General features: G+C 39.6%; 1 protein-coding gene across 1 annotated transcript in view; it reads right to left on the bottom strand.

Annotated features, from left to right (window-relative positions):
* Positions 1-7,947: 7,947 nt before the first annotated feature.
* The window catches only part of CLPX (caseinolytic mitochondrial matrix peptidase chaperone subunit X), a 45,694-nt gene continuing 30,896 nt past the window's right edge, over positions 7,948-22,745 (bottom strand). Inside the window, exons 10-14 of the mRNA XM_080659644.1 lie at positions 22,241-22,405; positions 16,947-17,246; positions 14,504-14,596; positions 12,045-12,151; positions 7,948-10,062 (exon numbers count right to left, since the gene is read on the bottom strand). Coding sequence (XP_080515770.1) covers positions 9,972-10,062; positions 12,045-12,151; positions 14,504-14,596; positions 16,947-17,246; positions 22,241-22,405 — 756 coding nt within the window. The 3' untranslated portion in view covers positions 7,948-9,971. The remainder of the gene's footprint in view (positions 10,063-12,044; positions 12,152-14,503; positions 14,597-16,946; positions 17,247-22,240; positions 22,406-22,745) is intronic.

Genomic DNA, 22,745 nt, shown 5'->3' with positions numbered 1-22,745 from the left:
GACAGTTGCATTGCAAATGCACTGCGAGCAGGCTACCTTGACAAGAAGTACTCATTTAAAGACAGTGCTATTGCTAAACATGAGAGATTTGGTCCACTGATTCTGAAAGAAATGGAGTCACAAGAAATTCAACAGGAAATTCAGGAATTGGATTGTTATGATGATGTTCCAGAAGATGATGACATGATTGTCATTGAATAAATGAGTAAATTCTTGATACTGTAGGATTCACAGTTTGTCTGGTTTGTGTTGACAACTACTGTACTACCGTATACAGGTAATAAATTTCCTTTATTTTCATTTTACTATAAATGTGTACCGTATTCTTCTTCATGGAAAAATAAGACATCCCCTGAAAATAAGACCTAGCGTGTCTTTGGGGGCAAAAATTAATATAAGACACTGTCTTATTTTCGGGGAAACACGGTAGTAATATCTTGCAAAGCTGTAGTACAATATCACAACCAGGATGTTGGCATTGATATTCAAGATACAGATCATTTATTTCCATCATTTCTAGGATCCCTCATTTGCCCTTCTATAGTCACACCCACTTCCCTTTAACGGCAACTGCTAACCCGGTCTCCATTTCTATAACTTCTGTCCTTTCAAGAATGTAATATAAATGGAATCATATAGTACATAACCTTTTGGGATTCCCTGTTTCCACTCAGTATAATCCTTTGGAGATTCATCCAGGTTATATTAATAGCATTCCCTTTTATTGCAATAGAGTGTGCAAAAAAAAGTGAGGGTAAAGTTAAACCACACTTGGTTTAATCATTCACTTATTGAAAGATATTTCCACTTTGGGGTTATCACGAATAAAGCTGCTATAAAACTTGCATGCGGGGTTTTCTGTGACCATAAACCTTCATTGCATTGGAGTAAATGCCCAGAGTGCAATTGCTGAGTCATATGGCAGTTGGATGTTTAGTTTTTTAAAATATATTTTTATTGATTTCAGAGAGGAAGGGAGAGGGATAGAAACATGGTTGAGAATCATTGATTGGCTGCCTCCTGCACGCCCCCTACTGGGGATTGAGCCAGTCACCCCGGCATATGCCCTGACTGGGAATCGAACCAGTGACCTGTTGGTGAATGGGTCAACACTCAACCATTGACCCACACCAGCTGGGCAAAAGTAATGGATGCCCTCTTGGGTAAGAGCCCAGCTCTATCCCATTAAAAGAACTAATCAAAGCCTGACCCCACTTCCCAACAGACCTCTCATATTTCTCAGAAACTCTTTTTAATGCTCTAAATAATATTTATTTGTATCTTACGTATTGAATAATTTGTAATACTCTGCATAACATTTAAAGGCTTATCTTAAAACGTATTAGGTAAGGCATGGCTCTAACTTTATAGAGGGTATCCCCCAAAGTGTATACATTTTAACAGCTAATAGCTCAATTTTTAAAATGAAATGTATTTTAATGAACACTGCCTTTATAATTATTCTGTGTATATACATTTTTGACATCCTATATTTTCTAGATGGATACTCAGTTGTCATTACCATTTATTGAATATTCTTTTCCTAATTTGAAATAACATTTCTGATATTGAATTCCCATATATATTTGGGGTCTATTTCTGAACTTTACATTATTTTCCTTTGATGTCTGTTCATTCATACACTGGTATGCACTTAAATTTGTGAAGCTATAATTTTTTTAATAGAATAGGCAGCATCTCTTGGTTAAGTGGAGAGGCCAACCAATATGCCTGGGATTAAATCCTGTTACTTAATAGTTGTATGGTCTTGGGAAATCTACTTAACCACTGGGCTTCAGTTTCATCTATAAAAAGGGTTAATAGAATCTAACTCATAGAATTGTTGCATTACATGAACAGTGATACAGAGTAAACACCGTATGAGTGCACATTATCATTTTGCTTACCATTCTAACCTACTTTTCCATATGAATTTTAGATCTATTTGTCAATTTTAATTTAAAACCTTACCAGTGTTTTATTGGAACATTAAATATATAAATTAATGTAGAGGTAACAGACATCTTTATAATACTGTTTCCCCATTGAATAACATGGGATACCACTTTTCATCAGATTTTCAAAAATAGGTACCCATCTACTCTTCCACTTCCATTGTTATCACCTTAGTCCAATCCATTATCACCTGGCAGGCTTATTATAATAGTCCCACATGTCCCCGATTCAATCCTTGCTCCTCTATCATCTATTCACTTACACTGCAACCAGAATGGTTTTTCAAAACTTAAGTGACATTATGTCATTTCTCTGTGCAAAATCTTCCAATAACTTCTCATCTCACTTCAAATCAAAGCCTGGGAAGGAATTGGTAAAAAACGAAAGGCCAACTTTTAGTTTACTGTGGAGGGGATGTGGTGAGTTCAAGGGAGTTTTGTTTTGTTTGTATGAGGATGAGATGATCTGAGAAACAGGAGGACAGTGATGAGGTAGGAGATAAAGGGGCAGTGCTGGAGAAATGTCCATAAGTAAGCCTCTAGTTATGTTTCCCTCCATTTTTCTCAGCGCTTCCCTTCCCAATAATCTAAAAACACATCTATTAATATTTAACCAAGGAAACAAGACCATACAATGGAGTCAAGATAGTCTCTTCAATAAATGGTGTTGGAAAAATTGGACAGATACATGCAAAAAAATGAAACTAGACCACCAACTTACACCATACACAAAAATAAACTCAAAATGGATAGAAGATTTAAACGTAAGATAGGAAAATCTTAGAAGAATACATAAGCAGCAAAATATCAGACATATCTTGTAGCAATATGTTTACCAATACATCTCCTAGGACAGTGGTCGGCAAACTCATTAGTCAACAGAGCCAAATATCAACTGTACAACGATTGAAATTTCTTTTGAGAGCCGAAAACTGACTTCTGCGCATGGGCCACGAAGTTTCAATCGCACTGTACGTGCACGCCTGCACGTGGCATTTTGTGGAAGAGCCACACTCAAGGGGCCAAAGAGCCGCATGTGGCTCGCGAGCCGCAGTTTGCCGACCACTGTCCTAGGACAATGGAATCTAAGGAGAAAATAAACAAATGGGACTACATCAAAATAAAAAGCTCTGCACAGCAAAAGAAACCATCAACAAAACAAGAGAGCCCACTGCATGGGAGAACATATTTGCCAATGTTACATACGATGAGGGTTTAATCTCCACAATTTATAGGGAACCCATACAATTTAACAAGAGGAAGATAAACAATCCAATCAAAAAATGGGCAAAGGACCTAAATAGACACTTTTAGAAAGTGGACATACACAGAAGGCCAAGAGGCATGTGAAAAAAATGCTCAGTCACTAATCATCTGAGAGAAGCGAATCAAAACAACGAGGTACCATCTCACACTTGTCAGAATGGCTATCCTCAATAAACAAGTGCTAGAGAGGATGTGGAGAAAAAGGAGCCCTCATACACTGCTGGTAGAAATGCAGACTCGTGCAGACATTGTGGAAAAGTGTGGAGTTTTCTCATAAAATTAAAAATGGAACTCCCATTTTACCCAGTAATCTCACTCCTAGGAATATATCCCAAGAAATCAGAAACACCAATCAGAAAGAATATATGCACCCCTATGTTCAGAGCAGCACAATTTGCAATAGATAAGATTTGGAAACAGCCTAAGTGCCCATCAGCAGATGAGTGGATTAAAAAACTGTGGTACATCTACACAATGGAATACTACACTGCTGTAAAAAAAGAACTTACCATTTGCAACAGCATGGATGGACCTAGAGAGCATTATGCTAAGTGAAATAAGCCAGTCAAAGAAAGATAAATATCACATGATCTCACTCATTTGTGGAATGTAATGAACAACATTAAACTGGTGAACAAAAATAGGTCCAGAGACATAGAAGGATCGAACAGACCATCAATCCTCAGAGGGAAGGCAGGGGAGGTTGAGGGGGAGGGTAAGAGATCAACCAAAAGACCTATATGCATGCATATAGGCATAATCAAATGGACACAGACAATAGGGGGTGAGGACCTGTACTGGGAGGTGGGAGGAGGCTGGGAGAGGTTAATGGGAGGAAAAGGAGACATGTAATACTTTCAACAATAAAGAATTTTTTATAAAAATGTGGGGGGAAAAATAAAAACACATCTAATGTCTAACTTTTCTACTAAACTCTCCACCCCCTTTTGAGAGGAGAAACATATATTGGCTGCCTCCCACACATACTCCAAATGGGGATCAAGCCTGAAACCTAGGCATGTGCCCTGACAGGAATCATACTGGTGACCTTGGGTGACAGGGACTATGCTAAACCAATTGAGCCACACCAGCCAGGGCAACTCAAAACCCTTTTAATGACCTTCTCCTTTCTGCATAAAATTATAAGTAGTGAATCTGGCATAGGAGACAGATAATGTAGAAGACATACTGACAAAAGAAATAAAGGTGTTGAGAAATGAGAGGGGATGATGGGATCCCCTAATGATGTGGAGTGACTGAGTTTGGGTAAGAGGGATTCTTCAGTTGTAATTGGAGAAAAGATTGGGTCCTGAAGCAGGTAGATTTATAGATTTGATGATGGGAAGATGACTTTCATCTTCTGATGGTATCTCAACGAAATATGAGGCAGTCTTCAGTTGAATGGAAAAGGGAGAGAATATATTACATGGTCATCTCAGCAGTAATGTGAAGTCATACTTGTTGCCTATTCCTCAACTCCTAAAGCTCCCTAGTTATTGTTTAAAATTTCCAGTGTTTTCATTACTTTTCTGGAAAAGTCATACTTGCTCTTCCAGATCATCTGGGCCACTACCCTTTATGCACCACACCTGGCACCTACCTCACTTCCATTATTATAATGCGCTGATATTTGTGTTTACTTCCCCTACTAGACTAGTAATCTTGAAAAGCTTGGTTTGTGTACCTAGTGTGGAGCCAATGCAGGATATGTAAGGATTTTCTTTTTTTTTTTTATGAATGCATTTTCATTTTATTTTTTTTTAATGAATCTTTATTCAGATTATTACAATTATTTCTCCTTTTCCCCCCCATAGCTCCCCTCCACCCAGTTCCCACCCCACCTTCTGCCCTTACCTCCCCCCCACTGTCCTCATCCATAGGTGTATGATTTTTGTCAGTTACTTCATGAACCCCCCAATACCCCTTTCCCCCTGAGAATTATCAGTCCACTCCCTTTCTATGCCCCTGATTCTATTATATTCACCAGATTATTCTGTTCCTCAGGTTTTTAATTCACTTGATTTTTAGGTTCACTTGTTGATAGATATGTATTTGTTGTTCATAATTTTTCTCTTTACTTTTTTCTTCTTCCTCTTCTTTAAGAATACCTTTCAGCATTTCATATAATAATGGTTTGGTGGTGATGAACTCCTTTAGCCTTTTCTTATCTGTGAAGCTCTTTATCTTCCCTTCAATTCTGAATGATAGCTTTGCTGGGTAGAGTAATCTTGGTTATAGGTTCTTGCTATTCATCACATTGAAAATTTCTTGCCACTCCCGTCTGGCCTGCATAGTTTCTGTTGAGAAATCAGCTGACAGTCGTATGGGTGCTCCCTTGTAGGTAATTAACTTTTTTCTCTTGCTGCTTTTAATATTCTCTTTGTCTTTTGCTCTTGGCATTTTAATTATGTGTCTTGGTGTGGCCCTCTTTGGATTCCTTTTGTTTGGGGTTCTGTGCGCTTCCTGGACTTGTAAGTCTATTTCTTTCACCAGGTGGGGGAAGTTTTCTGTCATTATTTCTTCAAATAGGTTTTCAGTATCTTGCTCTCTCTCTTCTTCTGGCACCCCCATAATTCTGATTTTGGTACGCTTGAAGTTGTCCCAGAGTCTTCTTACACTATCTTCAACTTTTTGGATTTTTTTTTTTGCTTTTTGCTTTTTCGGTTGAGTGTTTTTTGCTTCTTTGTGTTTCAATTCTTTGACTTGATTTTTGTGTTCCTCTTGTCTGTTTTTGGGTCTCTGTATAATATTTTTTATTTCAGTCAGTGTATGTTTAATTTCTAGTTGGTCCTTTTTCATATCTTCGAGGGTCTCGTTATATTTATCGGCCTTTTCTAGGATATTCTTAAAAAGCCTTATAGCCCTGGCCAGCTTGGCTCAGTGGATAGAGCGTCAGCCTGCGGACTGAAGGGTCCCGGGTTCGATTCTGGCCAGGGGCACATGCCTGGGTTGCGGGCTTGATCCCCAGTGGGGGGCGTGCAGGAGGCAGCCAATCAATGATTCTCTGTCATCATTGATGTTTCTATCTCTCTCTCCTTCTCCCTTCCTATCTGAAATCAATAAAGAAATATATTTAAAAAAAAAAAAAAGCCTTATAACCGTGGTTTTGAATTCTATATCCAGTCGTTTGTTTTCCTCCATTTCTTTCGTTTGTGATCTAATTCTTTGACGCCGCATTTTCACTGCTTCCCCGAGTTGGTAAGGTAGATTTGTGTGCTAGGTTTCCAATATGGCCCAGTGGGTCTGCCTCCCCAGTTAACCTGAGGTGGACACTCTTGGTGCACCCCTTTGTGGACTGTGTGTACAGCCTTGTTGTAATTAAGTCTTGATTGTTGTTGGTATCACTGGGAAGAATTGACCTCCAGGCCAGTTGGCTGTAAGGATCAGCTGTGTCTATGCTGGGAGAAGTTCGGTGCTGGAGACAGCCTTATAGGATTAGACTTGCCAAATTGCAATAGCCTCTGTGCTCAGCTTGGATGGGGTGGAGTCTCAGTCTTGGCTTCCTGTCAGCCTTACCCTTGCGCGCATGTGCGCGCCTTCAGACCTCCACCTTCCCTGGCTCCTGAGTCTCTGCCCGAGAGTCCAGACTCCCCCAACAAGAGCGTGGGTCCCCAGGGGCTCGCCTGGAACCGGGGTTCAGTGCAGTCAGAACTGGGGCCCAGTGGAGTCAGGAACCTCCAACTCCCTTCCACTAGGGAAAGCCTGTGGCAACCTCCGCAGCCTTTGTGCGCACTGGCGTGCGCGCTTGCGCTTTCAGTCCTCCGCCTTCCCCGGCTCCCGAGTCTCTGCCCGAGAGTCCAGACTCCCCCCACAAGAGCGTGGGTCCCCAGGGGCTCGCCTGGAACCGGGGTTCAGTGCAGTCAGAACTGGGGCCCAGTGGAGTCAGGAATCTCCGACTCCCTTCCACTAGGGAAAGCCTGTGGCAACCTCCGCAGCCTTTGTGCGCACTGGCACGCGCGCGCCTTCAGACTTCTGCCTTCCCCGGCTCCCGAGTCTCCGCCCGAGAGTCCAGACTCCCCCCATAAGAGCGTGGGTCCCCAGGGGCTCACCTGGAACTGGGGCTCAGTGCATTCAGGAGCCTCTGACTCCCTTGCACTAGGGAAAGCCTGTGGCAGCCTCTGCAGCCTTTGTGCGCACTGGCGTGTGCGCGCTTTCAGTCCTCCGCCTTCCCCAGCTCCCGAGTCTCCGCCCGAGAGTCCAGACTCCTCCCGTAAGAGCGTGGGTCCCCAGGGGCTCGCCTGGAACTGGGGTTCAGTGCAGTCAGAACTGGGGTTCAGTGCGGTCGGGGGCTTCCTTCCCCCTTCCGCCAGAGAAAGTCAGCCAGGCTCTCAGCCACCCTTCCTCTCTGCGCGCACAAAGACCCTTTGCCGTACCTCCAATTCTCTGTGAGCTTTTCTCTTTCCTTCTAGTTGTAGAATTTTCACTCAGCCAGCTTTCCTGTGGTTCTGGATGGTGTCCGTTCTGTCTTTTAGTTGTAGTTTTGAGATTGTTGTGCGAGGCAGCAGTTTAGGTGCTTACCTATGTCGCCATCTTGGTTTCTCCGCCAAGGATTTTCAATAGATGTTTAACATAAACATTAAAAAGTCTTTTTTTCTGTGGAATTTGAAGTTAGGAGAATTAGCAGGATATGAAAGTGCCAAGGATTAATTAAACATTGGAATAAAGCAGCTCATGATATATGTGTCATTTTAAAAATGGCACTGCATTATGGACACACCACCACATTGGCATTCATTTAGTCCTTTTGTTTTATTCAAATGCCAAAACGTAAGTTTCAAGATACAAATCGTAGTTATACTCAGTTGAGTTTGATTTAAAAACATTATGTTTCGTTAACAACTTCCAAACCAATGTGAGCTGTTGTGACTAAAACGTCTCCGAGTCCATTTCTGGAGGATTACTCTTAATGTATTTAGTAGCTACTTCAATTTTCACTCTACAAAAAGGAAAATAATGATGTCATAAGAGAAAGATAATGAACAGTTATAATATGAAAGACTTCCTGAGAAAAACTTTAACCATTACTATGGAGACTAACAAGGATACTAGTTTCTGTTCCACACTATAGCAGTCAGACTTACTCTGCAAAAGTGCATTTCTGGTTCTACCTCAGCCATAGATATCTCACATTCCTTATTATATCATAGAAAGCCCAACTCTTCATCCACAGGATTTAGAATTTGCTAAAAGCTTAAGGTTCTCTTCCTGAGAAAAGGGTGGTAAAAGGAAAACTTAAAGAGTCTATAAACCAAAAAATAAAAACATTTATAAACCAAAAAAATAAAAACAAACATTTAAATGTACTTTGATTTAAACAATTTCAAATAAGTTTGAACATTACATCAATATTATAGAAGGGAAGAAAAAGCTTAAAAGGTACCCAAATATTTTAATATTTATGCAAACAAGTAATTTTCATTTTTTTTAAATGGTAAGAGGTTTTTTTAATTTTAATATATTTTATTGATTTTTTACAGAGAGGAAGGGAGAGGGATAGAGAGTTAGAAACATCGATGAGAGAGAAACATCAATCAGCTGCCTCCTGCACGCCCCCTACTGGGGATGTGCTCGCAACCAAGGTACGTACCCTTGACTGGAATCAAACCTGGGACCCTTGAGTCCGCAGGCCGACGCTCTATCCACTGAGCCAAACTGGTTAGTTAGGGCAGTAATTTTCATTTTTAAGTCCCTCAAATTTCCCCCACTGTTTAATTATATGCAGGTTGGGGCAAAAATAGGTTTACAGTTATATGTGAAAGTTTACTCTTGTATTATTTTCCATATGAACTATAAATCTTTTGCCCCACCCTGTAACAAGGATGAATAACTTATATTGTAGTGTGACCACATTAACTTATGCTGATAGCAAAGCAGTTTTCTTTAATGTTCAATGAAGCCAAAAAATTAGACAAATACCCAGCACACAGAAAAACAAAACAAAACAAAAAAAACTAGCTGAGTATTTTAGGTAAATGCAGTTTTAGGATATTTTATTTAGTTCAGCACATGGCTGTTATTATGACTGATGCTGCATGCTACTTTTAGAATTAGATGTAGTCTTTTTCTGAAGATTTAAGGCAGACTTCAATTCCATCTGCTCACTCCTGGTACTAAAATGCATTAAAGATGGCAAATAAATCAGACACATCAGAAGAGATTGGCCTTTCTTAAAGTACCAATTGGGAAGTTAGTGTCATGCATTAGCAGGTAAGACTAAGAATACAGCTAAACAAATCATTAAAATATGGTTCTTCAGGGTACTTTCTCCATGAAAATTTCAACTACTTGGAAACTACCTCTTCCAATGTTTAAGATAAATAAAATTCTATTATTTTTCAGGAAACAAATATGGGTAAGAAAGATTAAAGAATGGTATCTCAATCTTCAATTTTAAAGAATTTATTTTCCCATTTGTAGAGTAACATTATTGTAAAATCCACAGTTATTGCAACATCTGCATTGCTTAAAAGAACTCCTTAGAATTTTGTTTTAGCATATTATTTAAAAAAACTGAACCAAAATAATGTACATTTTATCACTGAACACTGTGTCATTAAAATCCACATAATGTCTTTTGTACCAATCAATGTGATGTTACTTAATATACATGATCTGATTTTTATTCTAAAGGCTTCTGACCATGTATGATATCCAAGACAGATCCAATGCTTTTAATGTCAGACTGTAGAGACAGTTATGACCCTAACCACAGAAGGAAAAGCTTTATATACAGGACAAAAGTCTGACAAATTAGCTGTTTGCAGCATCTGCTTGGCGAGGCCATCCTTCTTCTTCAACTCCGGAATCATACTCCTCTTCAGAGGATTCTTTTGTTGGAGCCCTATAATAAAAAACCATAAATTTTTTTTTAATAAAAATGAGGACTAAACATGATTTCTAGGCTTAACATTCTCCTTAACAACAACTGTATTACTGAAATAAATTGACAACAAGGCTTAAAAAAATCCATTTCGCCCTAGCCAGTGTGGCTCAGTTGGTTAGAGTGTTGTCCTGTGCACCAAAAGCTTGTGGGCTCAATTCCTGGTCAGGGCACATATGTACGTTACAGGTTTGATCCCTGGTTGGGGTGCATGCAGGAGGCAACCAATCGATATTTCTCTCACATCAATGCTTCTCTTTCTTTCTCTTCTCCCTCTCTTTCTCTCCCACCCTCCCTCCCTCTCTAAAAACCAATGAACATGTCCTCAGGTGAGGATTTAAAAAAAAAAAATCCATTTTTCCAGCAAGTAGCTAGAGCCTATTATTTCAACTCAAATGCTTGACTTTTAGCATATGTCTATGGTAAAGAAGATTAAGCTCTGACCAAATCTGGTTTAACTCAAATTAATAAAAATTATGATCAGACCACTACAATTCCTTTATATAGTAATGTCATTTAAAAACAAAAATAAAAGGTGTTCTTTGAATAACTAAAGTTGTTCAAAATCAATCAAAGATTGTTCTTTGAATAACTAAAGTTGTTCAAAATCAATCAACTGCTTCCTAAGTTATCTCAGAAGATATGCAAACATAAAATTTAACACATCTTGTGACAGTTAAAATAGAAATCTAGTTTTTGTGTAGGTAACATTAATGTCAAGCACTAAATAATTATTTATTGAATAGATCAGGTCAGTAAACCACAGCCTACAGGCCCATCATCTGTTTTTGTAAATAAAGAAAGTGTAATACAAACATCCTCATTCATTTACAGATTGTCTATGGCTGTTATACTGTGAGTAGTTGCCAATATAGACTGTATGGCCCTAAAATATTTTGCCCTTTACAAGAAAGTATGCTGACTCCTGGAATAGATAAAGCAATGAAAGATGTATCAAATTTGTCAACTGATATGATACAAATGAGAGAAAAATTATGTCCACAAAGTTTTGGTCTTGTGAAAGACATAAAACAAGTCATTCACAAGTTACAGAATTAGCAGTGAAGTTCACTTAAATTTTTTCATTTGTATTACTTTTATGTCTCTTTAAATCTTCTTCCTTAATGGAAAAAGTAGAGGCCAATTTTGAAGATCAATTTTTGAAAGACTCACAAACTATCCTATATAATAAAGAGGTAATATGCAAATTAATCCTCACACCCTCACAAGATGGCTGCCTACGATCAGGCCAGCACGGGGGTGAGGGACAACCAAACGACTGAACAAGCAGGCTGTGTGGGGCAACCAGGCCAGCAGGGGGGTTAGTGAGGGACAACCAAACGACTGAGCAGCAGGCTGCATGTGGCAACCAGGCTGGCAGGGGGGGACAGTTGGGGGCAACCAGGGGGGCGGGGGGAAGAGGCCAGTTGGGGGTGACCAGGCCAGCGAGGGGTAGTAAGAGGTGACCAGGCTGGCGGCGGGGGGGGTGGGGGGTGCAGTTGGGGGTGACCAGGCTGGCAGAGGGGGGCAAGTTAGGGGCGACCAGGCCAGCAGGGAGGGAGCAGTTGGGGATAACCTGGCCGGCAGGCAGGTGAGCGATTAGGAGCCAGCGGTCCAGGATTGTGAGAGGGATGTCTGACTGCTGGTTTAGGCTTGATCCCCGGGTTCAGGTCTAAACTGGCAGTCAGACATCCCTCAAGGGGTCCCGGATTGGAGAGGGTGCAGGCTGGGATGAGGGGACCCCCCACCTCCGTGCATGAATTTCGTGCACCGGGCCTCTATTTTATAAACCAAAATGAGAACGTTTTTCTACAGAAACCACCCCCTATGAGATTATTACTTCCCTTATGAATATAAGGATTTTTATGACAAACCAATAAATTATAGCACTGAAGAGCTGTTCTTAAATTTTAGATCTGTTCTAGCTTGACAGAACACCTTACCGGATGTATCCTGGCTCCTTTTTTCCTTCTACTACTTCTTTGTCAACCTCCACACATACAATATCAGAATTAGGGACTTCGAACATTGGTTCTAATAATAGCTTTTCCTAAAGAGACAAAAAATAATAAATGGCATGGAAAACTGGGGTTACATATAACATACTTGTATTCCACAGGTCACAAATCAAAGTCATTAACTCAGTAAACATTACTGAGTCCTATTATGTACCAGGAACTGAGAGTTGCAAAAGTCAATGTAAAAGTTTTTATATTCATATTAAAACAACTTCTAAATAAATTCAGAAAGAAGTCATTCTATAAGGAAAGCTATTTGTCTGTACTTCTGCCTACTTAGGTCACCATGCACATACAAAAGGACTACATACTTTCGGATTCGGATGTTTCTCAAAAGCATTCCTGGCATATTCTATGACTAGTCTTACTTTAAAAATGATTAATCCTAAATCATCTCTACCAGGCTCTTCAATTTTTACCATGACTTCAAATAAGCATTTATCTCAAGTGCTTCAGTAGATTTAAAGTTGTTTACTAATGCCCAGCTGATGTGGCTCAGTGGCTGAGCATTGGCCTATGAACCAGGAAATCAGGGTTTGATTCCTAGTTAGGGCACATGCCTGGGTTGCAGGCTCGATCCCCAATAGGGGGCATGCAGGAGGCAGCTAACTGATGATTCTCTCTCATCACTTATGTTTCTATCTCTCTCTTCCTCTCCCTACCGATCCCTCAAAAAAAAGAAAAAAACAATAAAAACATATTAAAGAAAACTTTACTAAAGGAAACTAGTTTTGCCTACAAGTTGTGGCTGGATTATATTCCATTTTAAGGAAAATCTGACTTGACTCAAACTAATCAAAATTATGATCAGACCACAATTACTTTGTAAGTAATGTCATTTAAAAACAAAAATAAAAGACTGTTCTTTGAATAACTAAAGTTGTTCAAAACCAACCGCCTAAGTTATCTCAGAAGATAAGCAAACATAAAATATAACATACCTTGAGACAGTTAAAACAGAAACCTAATTTTTGTGTAGGTAACATTAATGTCAAGCATTGTATAATAAATACTGGTTGAGTACAACAAATTTCTTATAAAATGTCAATGCTATCACCTACTTTTCTAATGTGCATTTTTAATATAAATTTGTCCTTAATCAGTAGCACCTAAAGTCTAGGCCTTCATTAGACAGTGCAGTAGAACCTCGGTTCTCGAACTTAATTCATTCCAGAAGGCTGTTCAAGAAGTGATTTGTTCAAAAAATGGAATCATTTTTTCCCATTAGAAATAATGCAAATTGAATTAATCCATTCCAGACCCTCAAATAATTCTATTTTATCCTTTCTTATATACAGTACATGTCTAATGTACTGTTTAATCTATAAACAAACACTTATTCAATTTATCAAACCACCCCCTACTAACCTTAAAGGAACCACTTTCAGCACTTGTTCCATGGGTGTCTTTCAGGTCTGTATGCAGCATTTTTGCTTGTTCATATATCATTGCCTCCTAAATGCTGTCACTGGCTAACTGCTTTTCATTTATCCAAATCAACAAGTTTTTCTACCTGTTCAACTGCCTGTGTTCAATGTTTCTTTCACACCCTTAGCAACATGAGCACTCTTGATGGCCTCTTTATGCTTTAAAATTGTGCTAATTGTTTTTCTGCCAGCAACGAAAGTATTCTCTCTCAGTTTGTTACCTTCGAGACACTTTTTGTCATGCTGCGGTATCAGCGTATCAGGTTTGATAACTAAGACATTTTTTTTCTGTGAGTTTGGTCCAGAACTGAACTGTTCAAGATGGGAGATATTCGAGAAACGAGGTTTGACTATATAATCTCAAAATGTCCTACTGAGATGACAGAAGTAATATTTAGCAGTGAAATCCTTAAAAGAAAACAGGAACATGATTTTGCTTTGGAAGCATGTAGGGAAATAGTAACACACTGTACAGCCAGACTGTGCAGGTAGGGGAGAGAGCTCTAAAGAAGAAAGTGGGTTGTGGCTGAAAATAGGCTGGGTCTCTAGAATTTGTTACAAAATAAAAAATAGTTCATACCATACTGAAAAATGTAGGGGTATAGGATCAAGGTATTTGCAAGTAAATTTCAAGCCAACAAACATAAAAATGAGGATTTCAATGGGTCTGAAAAGGCACTCTGGGGCTTAGTCCAAAGGCCTGTGTAGAATTTTCTGAAATTCTCCCTCCCTTGATCCTGATTTTTCTCTATTTCATTAATCATATTATGTGTATCCTTTGTTGCAAATATCTTAAAGTTTCTTTTTAGAAAGAAGAAAAATATAATCTACTATGACAATTTTGAAAAACCATAAAAGCACTGGATATATTTCCAAAGGAAAAACATGGGAGTGTTAATATTCTCAAAACTAAGATCAACAAATAATCTAGTTTTTGTAATAATAACACCAACTTACCATTATGGACCGAAGACCTCGTGCACCTGTTTTTCGTTCTAGTGCCAATCTGGCTATAGCTTTCAAAGCATCCTCAGTAACATTCAGTTCACACTAAAAATAGATTTAAAAGAAATAAGAACTTAGATAATACTTGATGATATTTTCCTAATATAACCATATAGCATTTGATCCATTAACTATTACTACCTACCACCATTACTAGTCTATTTAGAACAAAAAGGAACCAATGTCCAGACTTTACAGATAAGAAAGAGCCAGAGGGGTAAGCGATTCACTTAGAAATATGGGGCCAGAATCTTATGTCTTGACTGACCCTCTCTATCCCCTTTCAGAATAAAGGGTTTTTAGAGTCTCAATTTCTTACTAGAAAACATACATTTTAAAGAGTGTTACTAAACTTTAGATAAGCCTCTCTAAATTACCACACATTTCAAAATAGAGTTCAAATTATTGAGAATATACCCCCAAGACATTTTCAAAGTACTTTGGAACATTAAATTTTACAAAATCTTAGTATTAAACTACTTCAGTTATTAATTCCTACCTCCAGGAAATATAAAATTTAAGTGAGATATTTGTCTCTCATGGTTTTTTAGAACCTTGCCTTGAAGAAGCACCACTTGCCCTGGCCGGTATGGCTCAGTTGGTTGGAGTGTCGTCCCATCCACCAGAGGGTGGCGGGTTTGATTTCTGGTCAGGGCATAGGCCAAGGTCACAGGTTCAATCCCTGGTCAGGGTGCATGTGGGAGGCAATCTAGCAATGTTTCTCTTTCATAGTGTTGTTTCTCTCTCTTTCTCTCTCTCTCCCCCTCCCTTCCTCTCTCTAAGATAAACAACAACAACAAAAAAAAACCCCACCACTTGCTTCTATCAATTAACCTATTTTGTCCTTAATCCTTGAAAAGGTTTTTTTTCTAGATTAACATGGACTTTCATTCAACAATTATTGAATCCCTTATGTGATTATATTTTAGAGACTGAATGATGAATGCGACACTCTCTTTGACCTCAAAGAACTTACTCTACTGGGTGGTGAAAAATTAGCAAATCAGCATTTACAACACAGTGTATGCACATTGTGCTAAGGGAGCACCAAAGTGGGGGTATCTAAGTAAGACCAGGGGACCAAGAAGGATTTTAAGGAGGGGTATAAGATAATTAGCTTTGTGTTTATTCATTCAATAAATATTTATTAAGAACTTAATAGCCGTTTGCTGGGCACTGTGCTTAATAATTTAAAAATGGTCCGATCAGGAAGTAAAGTGGAAGATAATGATGGTAGTGATGGTCATAAACAGATTTGAGACAGGGAAACTGACCAATTAGGAACCAAATGCATGGGTCAAGGTGAAGAATGATAAAGGAGCTTGAGTTGAGGTAGTGGCAATGGCAATGGAGAGGAGACTAATATTTAGAGATACTAAGTTAATAAAACCCAAAACATTTGCTATCAGATTGATTGTGTGGGTCTGAGTGACCTCCAGGTGCCTGGCCCAGATAAGTAGATGTGGGAGCTAATAAAACTTTACAGAAAAAACTATATAAAAGTATGTATACACAGTATAACACAACAAGAGCTTTTAGAATGACAAGGCTGAAATGACAATCCTGTGTCTGGCTTGAAGGGTTTAGAGTAGGCTGCTGGAATAATCTATAATAATAAAAGCGTAATATGCTAATTAGACAGGACGTCCTTCCAGAAGAAGCTGGTGCTGCGTGGGAAGCCTGGGGCCCGGGTGCCTGCTGGCAGCCAGAGGGAAGCTGGTGCCGGCAGCTAGGGGAAGGAAGGCCTACTCAATTTCATGCATCAGGCCTCTAGCATATATATATTTATTTATCTTTAAACTTTAAACTACAATGAAGTTTTTAATTGTGACAAATAAAGCCAACTCCTAAATGTCTAATATAACAAAATGTACTTTCCCTGATTCCTAGATCTGTATTTAATGAGGAATAGGCTAGTATTCCAGATGAACATGACTGCTTTTTTATTTTTTACTAGAGGCCTGGTGCACGGCTTCATGCACTGGTGGGATCCCTTGGCCTGGCCTGTGGGGATCAGGCCAACACTGGCTCTCCGACATCCCCTGAGGGATCCCAGATTGCAAGAGGGCACAGGCGAGGCTGAGGGACCCTACCGGTGCACAATCGGGGCTGGGGAGGGACCTTGGGAAGACTCCAGGGCATGTCTGGCCCATCTCGCCCAGTCCCAATCGGCGGGACCCCAGCAACAAGCTAATATACTGGTCAGAGCGTCTGCCCCCTAGTGGTCAGTGCATGTCATAGCGACTGGTCGAACAAACGGTTGGACACTTACCATATTAGGCTTGTGTGTGTGTGTGTGTGTGTGTGTGTGTGTGTGTGTGTATGATGCAAATATATGCAATTTCAATAGCAAAAATACATAAATTAATTAAGTTATGAAAAATAAAAATCTAACCTTATCCATGCTGAATAAGGCCTGGTACTGAGGAATAACAGCATTACGTGGCTCAGTTAGTATTTGTACAAGTGTTTTCTCATCTAGGCTATGTAAAGGAACTACCACAGGCAACCGTCCCACAAACTCAGGAATCATGCCAAATTCAATGAGATCTCTGGCTTCTACATGACGTAATAATCGATCTTTTTCTTCAATGTCTTGGTGAGTATTTGATTCGCCACTTCGATTGGCAAGGTCTGCAGCAGCTGCAGCCCTTCTGCCTTTTCCAAGATTTGATGGTGTTCCAAATCCAAGATACTGCCAAAAAACAGATGGATGTTATAAATAACAGAATGAAGTTGCATTGTACTAAGTACTTTGCATGCATGTCTCGTGATCTTTGCAACAGAAGAAAGTTCTATTATCTTTAACATTTTACAAATAAAGCATATTGGTCTAGAAAGATTAAGTACCTTGTCAAAGCTCTTGTTGCTGAAGTGGTAAAGGCAGGATTCAAACTCAGGTCTATCTACCTTCAGAATTGAGAACCTATAATAACCAACTCTCAAAGAATGATTTCTAGTAAAGTAGATAAGTAAGAAGTCCCTTAGAACTCAGATAATGATGTTTCAGGGTTTTTCTGAGACCTGTGAACTAGTGTGATTTCCAAAATAGGTAAGAACTGTGAAAATGGAGACAGTAATTATTGTGTCACCAAAGTTAATTTTATAATACTATAAACAGGAGTAGTGCCTACAGAACAAGCAGCCTGATAAAGAAATTATCCAACCCTAGCTGGTTTGGCTCAGTGGATAAAGTGTTGGCTTGAGGACTAAAGGGTCCCAGGTTTTATTCCGGTCAAGGGCATGTGTCTCTGTTGCAGGCTTGATCCCCAGTGTGGGGCGTGCAGGAGGTAACCAATCAATGATTCTCTCTCATCAATGATGTTGCTCTCTTTCTCCCTCTCCCTTACTCTCTGAAATAAATAAAAATATATTAAAAAAAAATTATCCACAAGGGTCTTAAGTCACTCCTAAGCATTCAATTAAAATCATTTGGGGTTGCATATATCAACCTATGAATTAGAATAATTTAAGATTAGATTTTAAAAAGAACACTTAAGGATGACATCAAATAAGAATGCTAAGTTTGCTACAAAAGGTTGGATCTCTAAGGTGTCTGGATCTTGTTTCGGTCAATATAAAAGAACTATACTCTAGGTAATTATCAGAAAGCTTAATTTTGATATGTCATATAGCTTTTGTCAAAAGTATAAGCTCATGATGTATGAGAAAACAGAATCAATTCCTCTGGCTTGGCCTGTGTGGCTCAGCAGTTGAGCCTCGACCCAGTAACCAAGAGGTCACTGGTTCAATTCCTGGCCAGGGCATATGCCTGGGTTGTGGGCTCAATCCCCAGTGGGGGATGTGTAGGAGGGAGCCGATTGATGGTGTTCCTCTCTCATTGATGTTTCTATATCTCTATCCCTCTCCCTTCCTCTCTCTCTAAAAAACAATAAAAACGTATTTTTAAAAAATCAATTCCTCTGATTCTCTAAGCTGTGTATATGAACAGTTAGTGTATAGGAAAGCAAAATACCTTTCATTCAATAAATTAAACACTTATTAAGCATATTTTATATATAAGCATATCTAGTAATAAATGTATACATATTTTTATGTAAGTATAAACATTAAGCAATTACTATAAAACACTGGGGATACAAACCTGAACACAGTCCTTACCCTAAAAGGGCTTATTGAGAGTGAGAACACATGAAGGTATTAAAGTATCATCCTATCTAATAAAAGAGTAATATGTAAATTAACCATCACTCTGCTACACCCACAAGCCACACCCACCAATCAGGAGCAAATATGCAAATAAACCCAACCAAGATGGCTACAGCCACAGAGAGAAGGAGGCAGGCTTGAGTTTCCCCGGCAATGGAGGAAGCCAAGCTTTCCGCTTGCCCTTGCCGGCCTAGGCCTTCACTCAAGGCTACAAAGTTTCAATGATAGAAGATACATAAACCCAAACAGAAATGGCAGCAGCCACAGAGCTGGAAAGAGCAGGAGGCTAGGGTTGCCCCTGGCGATGGAGGAAGCCAAGCTTTCCGCACACTCTGGCCGGCCCAGGCCTCCGCTTAAGGCTACAGAGTTTCAATTATAGAAGATACATAAATCCCAACAGAAATGGCTGCTGCCACGGAGCAAGCAGAAGGCTTGGCTCCGCTCCAGGCTACAAAGTTTCAATTGTAGAAGATAAATAAACCCCAGATACCAGGGCCTCCGCTTGGGTCACCAGCGGGCGTGGCCGGCCTGCAAACCACCACAGGCCCCTCGCCCAGGCTGCCCCACGCCCCAAGGGAACCCCCACCCATGCACCAGGCCTCTATCCTATCTAATAAAAGTAATATGCATATTGACCATCACTCCAACACACAAGATGGCTGCCCCCATGTGGTCAAAGATCCTGCCCCCATGTGGACACAAGATGGCCACCACAAGATGGCCAGCAAGGGAGGGCAGTTGGGAGGGACCAGGCCTGCAAGGGAGAGCAGTTGGGGGCGATCAAGCCTGCAGGGGAGGGCAGTTAGGGGTGACCAAGCCGGCAAAGGAGGGAATTTGGGGGTTACCAGGCCTGCAGGGAAAGGTAGTTGGGAGGGACCCAGGCCTGCAGGGGAGAGCAGTTGGGGGGGGGGGGGACCAGGCCTGCAGGGGAGGGCAGTTAGAGGTGACCAGGCCTGCAGGGGAGAGCATTTGGGGGGACCAGGCCTGCAGGGGAGGGCAGTTAGGGGTGACCAGGCCTGCAGGGGAGGGCAGTTAGGGGCAAACAGGCTGGCAAGGGAGCAGTTAGGCATCAATCAGGCTGGCAGGGGAGTGGTTAAGGGGTGATCAGGATGGCAGGCAGAAGCAGTTAGGGGCAATCAGGAAGGCAGGCAGGCGAGTAGTTGGGAGCCAGCAGTCCTGGATTGTGAGAGGGATCCCACCGGGATCAGGCCTAAACGGGCAGTTGGACATCCCTCAAGGGGTCCCAGATTGGAGAGGGTGCAGGCTAGTCTGAGGGACACCTCCCCCGCCCCCCCGTGCACGAATTTCGTGCACCGGGCCTCTAGTAGATGTAATAAAGGACAACTGTACAGGAAACAATGGCAGTGGAAAGGAGGAAAAGGCACATACAGGGGAATGAAGGTAGGAGGTGATCAAGAAAGCCTTCACAGAGGAATTACCTAATCATTTAACAGACTGAGTCTTAAAGGATGAATGTATTTGCCAACTAGATTGAGGTAGTGGAGGGCATGAGATAAAGGGATAAAACTTAGGACTACAAGCACTTTGATACGGTTGGAATACAAGTATGTTATTTGACACTAGAGGCCTGATGCATGAAATTTGTGCCAAGAGTAGGCCCTCGCAGCCTACTTTGTCCGGAAGGTTGTCCGGATGGTTGTTCTGCTGTTCGGCCATATTACCGTTTTATTATTATAGATTATTATAGATTATTATAGATAGATTGTAACCCTAGCTGCTTTCAGTGAGGGTTGATAAAACAAAAGCCACATTAATGTGTTTAATCCTCTGTAAAATCCCTGTTGAAGACCCTTATGAACAGGAATTTTCATAAAGATCTATATGAAAAACTTTTTTAATCTTTGTCTCTCCTCAAGACCTCATATGATCTAAACCTTCCTTCTACATTCTTCTAACCTCTTTTCTCATATTACTTTTAACTGTTCTTTTCTACATGTTTTTAGCTTCAAATTCTTTTTTGAAATTATGAGTTACAAATAAGTATCAGAACATGGTCCCTGCCTTAGGTCACAGAATTTCAAATATAAAGTTATCTTTCTTTCTCTCTCTCACACACACATACACACACACGCGCACAGAAATAACATCATTCTAGTTTATTTGGCTAATTTATGCAAAATTTCAAAAGCAAAAAATAAAAACCAACCAAATTAAGAATATGAAAACTCTATCCATGCTGAGTAAGGCCTGGTACAGAGGAATAACAGCATCACGTGGCTTTGTTAGTATTTGTACAAAAGTTTTCTCATCTAGACTATGCAAAGGGATTACCACAGGCAACCCTTCCATTAGCAGCACTGTATTTTTATACTACTAAACTGCTACTGAAACTACTGCATGCAAAGCCAAGGAGAGAGACTTAAAGCAAGTGATACAGCAAAGAGCTGATTTATTTATGATATATTCATTTAGGTAGAATATTATGTTATGTAAAAGGGATGATTTGTGGCTGATTTGTGGCTAGCCATTATATAAAACACATGGAAAATACAGGTCTTTCAGGCTTCTATGTTGATATTATATTTTAGTATAATAAATCAATAAATAAATACTGAGCATGTACCTTGAAGATATGAATAAGTTCCAGTTAAAAAATCAAGGTTTATAAGAATATTCAGGAAACATCTAAAAAACTATGTGGGATTCACAACCCTTGCTCCAATCCCCAAATTGCTCCCTTCCATTTGTCAGCAGGGGCAATGGAGACTAGCTCTTTATTGGGCTTCAGTGAATTGAGTAAGAGGAATGAACAGAAATTTTACTGATACAGCACCTACCTCAAATAATAAAATAACTCCTTAAATTAAATAGAAAATTGATATAATCAAGTTATACTTCTGAAATGTCCAAATATATATATGTCCCAAAAAATATATATACACAGTTTAACAGCTGATAACTCACTTTTCACTCCTTTTCAGGTTTAACTGATTTGAAATAATGGGTGAAGTCAGATTAAGCTTTGAACAAAGAAAATTTTTCCTGAAGTGCCACTAGACTTTTTTTATGAGGATACATAAAAGATAAACTTTATGGTATAAAACCGGCAACAATCAATAATTGAAGGCACACAAATACCAAACGAAATGATTCTTGATGTTTGAGATTCTACTACTTCATGTTATCAGCTGTGCCTGGACCAGAACAGTCATCAGTTTGAAAACAGGCATTGACGAAAAAAAAAAAAATTCATTTCTGTAGATTCTTTTACATTTTGAAAATGAACTGTATGTTAATAAGTACTGACTAATCAATAGCAAGTGTGTATACATTTTTGGGGGACATCCTGTATATGGATGATATTTAGAAATATTCTAATTTGCTACTCTAAAATAAAAAAATTAAAAAACTAGAAATATGTTTCTGGTATGCTCTAAGAAAACCTTAACTCTTTAAAATTCACAACTGGCAGCCAGCACATATGAGAATAGAAAGTGAATAGCCATCCTCTGTAACTTCAAATGCTCTGTATCCCAGTAACTTCTCAGAAAAACTTACCTTTTCATTTTTCCTCCTGCTGATGATTCTATCTAAACCATTGAAAGCACCAGATGCAACAAACAGGATGTTTGTTGTATCAACTTGTACTGTTTCTCCACGTAACTTGCGGGAATTCTTTTCTGGAACATTGACTATTGTGCCTTCTAGTAGTTTCAATAAGCCCTAAAGAATGAATGATTTTTAGCATCATCATATAAGTGTATTATTTATTATACTTTAGATGTGATTCAATGGGGAAAATAATATGTGGTTATGGTCAATGAGCATAACTAAAGAAAACTCCATTTCTAGAACATGAAAATCTAATGCACTATCACATTAATAATTAATAAATTTATTTGAAATAGTTTCGGGACTGCTGATGCATTTAGGAATCAATCAACTGAGAGGTTGTTTTCGATGGTAAAGACATAATCCTGACATCAAGTCAGAATTATGACTCTAAGATGGTGCCCAACCATTGTAGGAACATTCAAAATTTTGAAAACAAAGATTTGTCTTT

The sequence above is a fragment of the Plecotus auritus genome (assembly GCF_963455305.1).
Source record: "Plecotus auritus genome assembly, chromosome: 1".
NCBI lineage: Eukaryota > Metazoa > Chordata > Mammalia > Chiroptera > Vespertilionidae > Plecotus > Plecotus auritus.
The sequence above is the reverse complement of the archived record's forward strand: the minus strand, read 5'-3'. Positions and strand labels throughout refer to the sequence as shown.